This window comes from Colletotrichum paranaense (genome assembly GCF_030867605.1).
Source record: "Colletotrichum paranaense strain IMI 384185 chromosome Unknown Scaffold_3.1, whole genome shotgun sequence".
In the NCBI taxonomy this organism is placed as follows: Eukaryota; Fungi; Ascomycota; class Sordariomycetes; order Glomerellales; family Glomerellaceae; genus Colletotrichum; species Colletotrichum paranaense.
The window spans coordinates 4,222,061-4,233,184 of NW_026848961.1; the positions used below are offsets into that span (position 1 = coordinate 4,222,061).

Below are 11,124 nucleotides of genomic sequence, written 5' to 3' on the forward strand. Positions count from 1 at the left end.
GGGTTAGATAAGGTTTGCTCTTGTGCCGAGATTTGTTCCGGATACGAGAGCAGTGACTAGATTCATAACTGCAGGAAGAGGCAACTTCATAATTTGCCATGATGAACCAAGAAGTAGCAGAACGAATAGAAGAGCGAACGCAAGAGACAAAGGGTATTGATTCATTATGTGCACGGTTTTGAGCACCTTGCAAATTGCTACCAAACCGAGGAATATTAAACCTCACGCGACAAATAGCAGACATATGCGCCACCAACGCCCCGTCATGAGACGCCTTTTCCAAACGCTCGTTGTAAAATCAGAATGCTAATTCAACTAGGTCACCATTCTCTCAACCGCAGCAGACACTTGGCTCCTCAATTCCAACAATGTTATTGGGAGCTGCGGGTGCCAGAGCCTCCAGAGTGACACGAATAACAAGCCAATCGCAAAGGAATTTGCCCAAGCCAGCGCCGATTATGATAGAAATGATGAGGTAGCCATTGTAGTACATGGCCAGCAACATGACGATGTATGCCAATCCAAAAGTCGCGGCGTGAATTACAGATCGGATGAGCTGCTGCAGTGGCGATGCACGGAAGACAAGCGTCTGAGGGGCGACAACAGTGGGAGGTTCGCAGCAGTCCGTCTCCTTGGGCATACGAGCTTGTAGTTCGGCGGCGCGGGCATGGAACTGGCGCTGGATGAGGGCGTCGTATTCTTTTCCGAGTCGTCGGAACACTTCGAGGAAGACGGTGAGCAGACCGACACCGATGCAGCTAGCGGCGAACATGCCGGCGTTCTTGATCTGCCATGAAGATGCGAGGAAACCTATCGCATCGGCTCGTTAGCTTGTTTTCCGAATGTGTGGGCTTACAGCACAATGCTGCACTGTGCCTCGAGAAGATACTCTCATTGTACTTACATGCGTCAATGGTATACCAGTTCCACAACATCTAGTCGTTATATTAGATGAGCACATGTACTCGGAGGCCGCGGACAGTAACACACCGACATCTTGCAGTCTGTTGAGCTGGCCATCGAACTGTGGTCCATAATGGGCTAATTTGGCAAGCCAGAAGCTTGTATGCGAAGGGAGAAGAGACAGGGTTGAGCGACCAAAAGCAGGGGAGCCTGGCGTTGAATGAAGCTATTCAGAGTAGCAAAGTCGATATGGGTTGAGGCGTCGCAGGTACGATTGGACGGAATGGGATACGATTTGTTGAGGCGGTCGATGGAGACGTTCGTTGACGAGGGCGATTGAGCAGCGATGTATTGCGAATGGTAGTGAGGACTGGTTCGGGTTGAGAGCGTTGGAGTGAAGTAGAGCGCTGGCAGACGTAGAGATAACTCCAGCAGGCACCCCGCAGGTCGCTCGCGCCGGAATCGCTTGATATCTATACGGGCTGAAGACCCGGAGTAGGCCTGGAGGCTGGATGGGTGTTGGGTGGATATGAGAGAGTTGAATGAACGTCCCACAGGTACAGGGTCAGCACGGGCCGAACACTCAGCGATTGCAGGATTGTAGAAGTGACAGGGACCCGGAGAAGAGGGAAATGGCACACATAACGCAAAGAGAGGGCAAAGAAGGTGTGCGGAGGGGGATGTCACTACTTATGGGTTAGCGCAGATATGGCTGGCAGATCCTGGTCAGTCAACGGCAAAGGTAGTGCTGCGCAGGTTTCAAGAGGGGTCGGCATGGGACATGAGCATGGAGGGATTGAGTAAGGACTTTAGGAGCGTCTGTTTCCGCTGCTGACGATTCAAAGGGTTCCACTCATGCTGCCTTAGTCAACCGAAAGGATGTTACGATGGTATGGAAAGGTTGGGCGTTGGATAGTTGGCGTATATCCGAATTACGACAGCAGACCCTCTATCTTGCTCACGCTAATCTGGCCTCAGTGTTTGCCAAGGGAAACAGAGTAGGAATAGACACCATTAGCAACTTACCTGGTCTTACCTAAAGCTGCTGGATAGCAACAGACTGGGAATGTGTCTTTCCGGAAATGACTCGAATCTTTTTGCCACCGGATCAAGTCAGATTAACCACAGGCCATTGTAATATGCGACTCGATACTATGTCTTTGACAACGATACTTGCTGAAGACAATCAACGCAACCCCTTCAAGGGAATCTTGAGTGAAATGGTTTGAGTTTTCTCTTGAGTTGCACAATAAGATATCTCGGGTGTTACCCATTATGTCCATAACGCTTTCGGCGTTCAGTTGTTAACTTGACCGTCATCGCAAAAGCCACCCGACCCGAGGGCGGGTCTCCCGTTTTCCAGGTTCCGCTGAAATCATCTCGGGTGAGCGTTCAGCCTGTTGGGCCAGCCCTAGAACATACCTTATTGAGGTTTGCCCGCCCTGCTGGGAACAACGACTCGATGCCAAAAGAGGCAATGGCTTGGACAAGCTGGAGATGATCCTTCACAGCATCAAGAGATATTGGTGAGATGACTGGTGGTAGTTCGGGATGAGGGGAAACATGGCAGGAAGAGCCTTGACGGTCCCGAGAGCCGCGCCGCTCCTGCAGCCCGGCCCCATACGCCACGGTGGATCTCGTAGTTAGGTTCCCACGCGAGACCCCGGCTCGGATCCACTTTCTAACAGAAACTTGCTCAAAGATGCTCAACTTGCTCACTCCTCTTCTACCACACGATCATAGTTTCCGTGTTTTACAACATCTTCACAGCACTGTCGCTGACTTTCACCCGGCTTATGTTGCCCGTTTTGTTCATAGAATACTACCTCACTGAGCATTTGATCCCTCGATTCTCCTAGTCCACATGGCCATTCTGCCACTTTCTAAAGAGTCCTTTCGCTATGGGTCTCCAGAAGTTCACAGTTCCGGCTCATTCCCCGCTAATGTGCTCCAGAAACCAAACCAAGAACCCTTGTTCCTTTTGCGAATAGCAGATCTCCAACCTGGCCAGCCCCTCCCATCGCCCTCCAGAACTGGGGAGTAATTATTGCCTTGGCCAGACTCAGCGCAGCCATTCTTGATGACACAGAAACTTGCTCAAAAAGCAACTGTATAAGCGGGTTTCAATATGGGGATTCTCTTTAAGAGTGACACCAGTGGCCCCGTTGCCCTCCTTCCGGCTCCAAACATCGCGGAGCCGCCCCAAACCCGGAAACATTACCAAGACCCCTAGATTAACTAGCCACCTTCGCAGACCCCATAACCCGCCGTAAAGACGTCCCGGAAACCTTCTCAAATCCCGCCCGGTCCCGTTTCTTCTTCTCGAATGATGATACTACCGGTACACTCCATCCTCCGTGCCACACCATCTTCCCCTTAAGAGTCTCTGCCTCGCTGGCTGCCGTTTATCTACATCTGCTCTCATCATCTACCATACAGTCCCCCGACTTCTTTTTACGTTGTCCTTCACATTATCCTCGGTCCATATCGCAAGATCTAGTATTCTTTGCTCCCGGGAAGCTCATGACCTTGATGTTGTACTGAGACCGGCACTTCAACGGCACTTATAATTACATCCACCATCTCAACCACATGCGCACACGCATCTCTTTCAAAGTAGATTACCCCCAGAAAACCGAAGTATCAAGACGGCGCTGAGCGCTGTCGAAAGATACAACCCGACCCTCGGTCGACTCTCACATCTGGTCTTCTCACAGCACCTCCAAGAACACCATGGATTCTCAACTCAAATCTCAAGTGGCGGCACGCCACATCCAGAACTTGAGCGATGCCACCACGATAGAGCCTCACTGGGGCTACGTGGATCGGGCCCTTCCATGTACCAACGACGCCGGGTCCTGCGCCTATCTGGATGTTGTCTACGCCTCTCATGATTTAGGCATGCTATACGTTGGTATTTTGTGGGCGGTTATTGGCGCCATCTTATTGTTATGGGCCGTTGGTCGACGGTCATTGCCGTCTCTCTCCGAGGAGGATGTCCTTCGAGCTGCTCTCCTCGAGGATACAAGAGCAAGCAAGAGCTTTCTCAACCGCCTTCGTCAGACTGCCTCGTCCGCAATCAACCGATACCTCCTCCCCGACTGCGTCCGTCCTATCTTCGGTAGGACAACCCGCCTGCAGGTACTGGTCTTGGCCGTTTTGTCCGGTTATCTCTTGATCTTCTCCTTTGTTGGTATCATCTACAACACATGGATCACCCCCGTCAAGAAGATGCCAGGCGTGTACAATACTAGAGTCAGTCTCGGTCCCTGGTCTGATCGTATTGGAACACTTGCCTACGCCCTTACACCTTTGTCTGTCCTCTTCTCGACACGAGAGTCAATCCTCTCCCTTCTCACCGGCATCCCCTATCAGAACTTCAACTTTCTTCACCGCTGGGTTGGCTACATTATCGTTGTCCAGTCCAGTTTGCATACCATCGGCTGGCTGGTGATTGAGGTCCGTCTATATCAGCCTCAGCCCACGGTAGCCAACGAATGGATCTCCCAGCTCTACATGATATGGGGCTGCATTGCCTTGTTCTTCCTCATGGCCCTATATATCCTCAGCTTGCCCCCGGTCATTCGTCTGACCGGCTACGAATTCTTCCGCAAGTCGCACTACGTGCTTGCCATGTTATACATTGGTGCTTGCATCGGTCACTGGAAGAACCTGGAGTGTTTCATGATTCCAGCTCTTGTCATCTGGTTCATGGACCGCTTCGCCCGTGGTGTAAGAACTGCGCTGATGCATCACAACTTCATTGAGGGTAAGGGTATGGGCTTCTCTGCTGCGCAGGCGGCTATGACAGTATTTCCCGATTTAGAGAATGGCGACGTTGTCCGACTCGACTTCAGTCACCCCCATGATGCCTGGAAGATTGGTCAGCACTTCTACTTGTGCTTCAGCGAGAGTAGCATCTGGCAATCACATCCCTTCACGCCTCTCAACGCCCCTGTTACTGTGAACGGAAAAACGAAACATTCCTACATTTTCCGCGCAAAGGGTGGTGAGACGAAGAAGGTTGCTCAGATTGCTGCACGCAAGCTCGCTGCCGGTCCTGTTGAGAAGACTAACGCCGGCCTAACTACTCCCGTTATCTTGACTGGACCTTACGGCGACCCAATTCTGAGAAATGTCACCTCAGACGTCAACATTCTGTGCGTTGCTGGTGGTACCGGCATCACCTACGTTCTCCCTGTTTTGATGAGTCTGAAGAAGCACTCTAGGGCATCTCGAAAGCTCGAATTGGTCTGGGTTGTGAGACATACAAACGACGTAGCTTGGGTGCAACCGGAGCTTGATGCTTTGGAAGCTGAGCAAGGCCCGAAGGTGGTGGTTCGCATCTTTGCCACACGCGACTCCGGCAATGCCTCCTCTCGCTCCGGAGGTTCCGGGGACATCTCGGAGTCGGAATCTTCGTCTGATGCTGGTAATAGTTCGGGTGAGAAGCAAGTGCAGGTGTCAGCTCGGGCGATAGACCAGGTCAGCGTCAACAACACCCACCGCCATCCCGAACTAGCGACAGTTGTCCGAGAATTTGTTGACGCCACTGTCGATGGGCGAACGGCGGTGTTTGCAAGTGGCCCTGGCGGACTGATGTCCGACATGCGACAGGCGGTGGCCCAGTGCAACTCGGTGGGCAAGGTATGGAGTGGCGAAGAGCGGTATAACGTATCACTCATCCATGACGAGCGTATGGAGCGATAATCACAATAAGGCAGCCCGACGTGGGGCCAGTGTGGTGGTCAGTTTTGATTTGAAATGCATTTGAAGCCTTATGAGTTACTATATACCCTAGACGAGCTATTTCTCGTCTTTTACTCAGATAAATCAACTTCTATCGTAAACCGGCACATTCAGATATCAGTGAAATATTTAGCAAAGGGTATATGTGCCGCACGTTTGCCAGTGTGGCATCAAGCCGGTTAATAGGCATAAGACTCAATAAGCACTTATCAAATTCCGTGATCAGGACCTGGGAGAAGCTGGAAAGAGTTAGACACAGGTCTCTAGTTCCTTTCGAGCAATAACCAGGGGCAATAGACTATAGGAGCGGCTCTGCGAAGTACTTAATAAATACCTTAAGATAATAAGTAGTTTAAAATATTTTACTAAGTATAATATAATATAAAATAAGTTATATATAAATAAGAGGTAAGTCTATTACGATAGTAGGAGTATTTATTAATACTATATATTAATACTATATAATTAATTTTAAAAACTACCCGAGTAGTTAATAAAAATAAAATATATAAATAAATAAATAAGAAGTAATTATATAATAAAATGATAATTATTTATTTTTATATTTTATTTTTATTAACTACGTAAGTAATATTTAATATTAATTACTTATTATTATATTTTATTTTTATTAATTTTTACTTTTATTAATTACTTAGGTAGTTCTTAATATCGATTATATAATATTAATATATAATATTAATAAATACTCTTATTATTTTAATAAAATTTTTTTTTTAGATTTTTAACTTTTTTAACTTTTTTTTTTATAAAGTTTAAAATTATTTATTTTTGTATTCTACTTTTACTAGCTACTCGGGCGATTTTCGATATTAATTATATAGTATTAATATATAATATTAATAAATACTCTTACTATTTTAATAAACTATTTTTTTAAATTTTCTATTTTTCTAACTTTCCTTCTTATAAAATTTAAGATTATTAATAATAATACTAAACGCCTAACGCTACTACTTTATAAGCCTACGTACTTAGCTAAGTTAGCTACCTTTTTAAGTATAATAGCTTATAATAATAATATTAAAAATACCCTCGTCGCCGTTATTGAATAATATTGACCTTTATAAATATAATATTTAGCCTAATACTTTTAATTTTATTTATATATATATATATATTTATTACCTCGTTTTTTATATTAAAATTAAAAAACGCTACTTTTTTTATTTATTATTATTATTATTATTAAATCGTTTATTTTAAATATATATTATCAAAATACTAAGATACTTAGTTATTATCGACCCCTAGGGCTTTTTTAATAACTAGAAATTTAATTTTATAAGTATTATACTAAAGGACCCCGAACTATAGTACGGTTATTTTAAAAAATACGGATTAAATATTATTAACTTAAAAATTAAAAAAAAATATATCGATATAACTATTACCTTAATAAGCGCCTAGTATTACGACTTAATATATATAACTAACTTAGAGGCTAGCCCGCCGGCCGTAATAGCTAGGTATACTATATATATAAGTAAAATAAGGATATAGCTACTCTTCGTAGAACGAAAGAACTATAAATAAGTTATATATTAATAAAATAAGGATTATTTTAAATTAGAATAATCTAATATAACTTAGGGGCCGAACGATTATTTTAGATTAGAATAATCAGGGACGACCTAAGGGATAAAGGATATATTTAAGAACGAGACTTATATATAATATAGACTCGAGCCGGGCTTAAGGATAGACTTCTATAGCTTCTTTAATAATTAACTTAGTATTAGATCTTATAATCGTTTTTAACTATTTTTACTAAGAACCTCTTTTAATAAAACTATAATTAATTACTAAAGCCTTACTTACCTTACGACTTATAGATATAGCTTTAGGGAAGCTATTTATAATTATAATACTATTTACTTAGTACTCGTAACCTTAACTTTTATTAATATACTTATTATAACTAGCTAGTTATAATACTTTAATTACTCCTATTTAATAAGTTAACCCTACGATACTTACTAAATAATAAAATAAATAACGATATTTTCTAAGACCCTAAGTACCCCTTTATCTAATTTTAAGTAACCTATCGACCTAGTTAGCGAGCTAACTAAGGCCGAGGATAATAAAATACTTAACGTTATTTATAACTCTAATAATAATACGGTTCTTAAAAAAATAAATTATAAAAAAATACGACGTACTATTAAAAAGAGTAGTAAATAAAATAAGGAACTCGCAGAGCTTTTTAATAATAATTCTATTTAAATAGCTACTACCTTAATTAAGAATAATAAAAACATTACCGCCCTTTAGAATATAGTTAATAAACCTATAACTAACCTAAGAATTAAAAAAAAAAAAGTAGACGACTTAGAATAAGAAGTTAGAACCCTCTAAGCTATTATTAATATTATTAAGACCCCTACGAATAGATAAGAAAAACTTAAGCTTAACGTACTTACTACTTTTAATAAAATTATTAAACGTCTTAAAGGATTTTTAATTTAAATTAGAACTTATTAAACGTTCTATACTACTAATTTCTAAAATAAAACTAAGTAAGTTATTTACGTAGTAACCTTTTTTAAAGGACGAGTTTTAAAATAGTTCGAGCCCTTTTAAAAAGAATTCTTTAATAATAACGGTTATTTACTATATTATAAAAAAAAAACTACGAATATTTTTAGTAATATAATAGGATTTTAGAACGCCCTCGAATCCCTATTTTAGGACCCTAATAAAAAGTAATAAACTAAAAAAGACTTAGCTAACTTTTAATAAACTAAGTCTACCTCGTATTATACTACTAAGTTTAAAAAACTCGTAATACGACTTAATTTTACTAAAAAAACCCGTATTTTTTTATTTTACTAAGAACTAAAAAATAAGGTTAAGGACGAACTTAGTAAAATAAAAATACTAATAAAATTCCTATAATACGTTAAACTTATTATTAAAATCGATACTTAACTATATAAACGACGTAAAAAAAAGGGGGAGGTACGACGCCCTTAAGCTAATTCTAATAAAAAATACTAGAGCTATAATAAACTACTAAGTAATTACTAAAATAACCTAAAAAATTAATAATAATAAAGCACGTTTTATAAATAATATAGAGGACTTATAAACCTTAGCGTTACTAAATATAAAAAACTATAATAAAAAAAAAACTTTAAATATTATAACTATAATAAGCTAAGATATATAGCTAGAGATTACTAATAACCTAAGCATATTTAATACTAACCCGTCCTAAAAAAACGAGCTAATATTATAAATAAAAAAGTCCCCTATAAGTAACTTTTATAAATAGCCTACTATAATAATAACTATCTTATTTATTAAAATAATAAAAAATAAATAGGATAGTACCTAAAGTAACCTAAAAATAATAAACGATTAAAATACGGTACTACCCTACCTCTAGTTAAAACCCTAATAATAATAAAAAAAAAAAAAAATACCTACTTACTAACCCTATACTCTTAAAAAAAATAATATTAAATACGTTATTATACTTTCTTAGATTTATAAAAATATAAAAAAGAAGGCTAAAATAGACCCTATTATAAAGGACATACTTTACCTTCTTAAAAAATAAATTAAATAAAAACTCCTAGCTAGTATAAAAAAGTAACTCTTTAAATTTAAAAAAAGAGGACCCGATACTAAAAAAATTATAAGTAGCCTCGTTTATATAATACGATAAAATTATATAAACTAAAAATAATCTATCGAATCTAAAAAAGAACTTAATTCGGACAAAACCCCTACTAAGTCTATTTATATAATATAAAAAGTAAATAGTAATAGAAAATTTATTTATAAAGTTAAAAAGTAGCTTAAAAACCTCTTATATAAAAATAAGATCGAAATAATTAAAAGACTAACTTTTAATTTTAGAATTATAAAAAAAAGAAAAATTAACTTTAACTTTAAAAAAAAAAAAGATTTTAAAATAAAAACTAGCTCTTTCTATTTTAATAAAATAGAATTACCCTATAATTCGGATAAACCTCGTAACGTTACCTAATAACGTACTTAAATAAAAATTGATTATAAAATACTACTTAGTAATAATAATACTAACTTTAAAAAGGATAATAACGAACTATAATATAAATATATTTATCTATTTAAAGATAACTAAACCGTTTAGTTCTATAGGACTAAAGAACATAAAAAGGTCGTAGTAACCCCCTATATAAATAAAGACTACTCTCTACTTAACTCCGAAGATCCTTTTTATAAAGAATTATTTTAGGCAAAGTACTTAGATAATAAGTACTTTTAATACCTCGTACCTAAATAAAATAGTCGCTTTTATTTATAAAAGTATAATAATAAGCTTATTAAAAACGTCTATATAAAAGATTAACTACTTAGCTAGATATTATTAAATTTTAATAATAATAATAAAGTAATATTTAGCCTAGACCCCAACTTCCCTATAAAATACCTTAATAACGAATATATAAAATAAGAAGACTATAAATACGACTAATACTAAGTCTATTACGTTAAAAAAGCTAAAATATAAAGAGAATAATAGGAATTATTTAAATAAGGCGCTTAATAAAAGAGGTATATATTAAAAAACTAAAAAAGCTAATTATAAAAGAATAACGAGAGATAAAAATAAAAAAAAGGTTCTTATATATAACTAGATAATATAACGACGTATACTTATAAATTAACCTTAATATTTATAAACGAGGACTAAATACTATTATTAATAACGGCATATAAAAAACTTATATTTTATTAAGAATAGTAAATAAACTTAACTTACTATAAGTATAGAAAGATAATCTATATCGATTATAAATAGTAAAAGGAAAACGAGTTAATTATAACTATAGATATATTAATTAAGAGACCGTATATTTCGTAATATATATTAATAATTAATAAGAATAACTATAGTACGATATTATAGAGATCGGAAATATTAATATTATCCTAAGAATCTCGTAATTATAAAAGTATAACCTATAAATAAATTAAATTACTAACTAGGTCCTTTAAAAAAATCTAGTTACTAAATAACTTGAAAAAAAAAAGGGTTTAAATAGATTTTTAATAACTTTTAAAAAACGAGAATAAGTACGATATATAGCTTTTATTAAAATAGTAAAAAGCTCTAAAAAGTTCGTATATAGTATTAACGATCGAGGATCGTAATAACTTTAAACTATACCCGAGGAGTACTAAATATATATAAAACTATTTATAGAACCTAAAGAAATAGGATTATTAAAATATAGTAGCTAGGATATAGAAATCGAACTTAAAAAAAGAATATAACCTAGGTTCTATCCGATTTACTTAATAAACTAAGAAAAATAAGAGTATCTTAACGAATATATCGATAAAAAACTTAAAAAGGGATATATTCGATTATTAAATTCTCCCGTAGGATTCTTTTTATTTTTTATATTAAAAAAAAGTAGAAAATTAAGACCTATTATTAATTATAAGAGA

At 37.4% G+C, this 11,124-nt stretch overlaps 3 protein-coding genes across 3 annotated transcripts; 1 reads left to right on the plus strand and 2 right to left on the minus strand.

The window, feature by feature from the left end:
* Positions 1 to 331: 331 nt before the first annotated feature.
* CPAR01_04986 (ctr copper transporter) lies at positions 332 to 1,035 on the minus strand (the record flags this gene model as incomplete). Its single annotated transcript, XM_060489266.1, has 3 exons — positions 332 to 810; positions 905 to 935; positions 991 to 1,035. 3 exons carry the CDS (start codon positions 1,033 to 1,035, stop codon positions 332 to 334), a joined length of 555 nt encoding a protein of 184 aa, XP_060353472.1.
* A 94-nt stretch (positions 1,036 to 1,129) lies between these two features.
* On the minus strand, positions 1,130 to 1,536 carry CPAR01_04987 (uncharacterized protein; the record flags this gene model as incomplete). Its single annotated transcript, XM_060489267.1, has 2 exons — positions 1,130 to 1,310; positions 1,343 to 1,536. Coding segments are annotated over 2 exons (375 nt in total), but the record flags the coding sequence as incomplete, so codon positions are not given.
* Positions 1,537 to 3,636: 2,100 nt separating this feature from the next.
* CPAR01_04988 (ferric reductase like transmembrane component) lies at positions 3,637 to 5,613 on the plus strand (the record flags this gene model as incomplete). The annotated part of the gene is made up of 1 exon (XM_060489268.1): positions 3,637 to 5,613. One exon carries the CDS (start codon positions 3,637 to 3,639, stop codon positions 5,611 to 5,613), a length of 1,977 nt encoding a protein of 658 aa, XP_060353474.1.
* Positions 5,614 to 11,124: the final 5,511 nt, after the last annotated feature.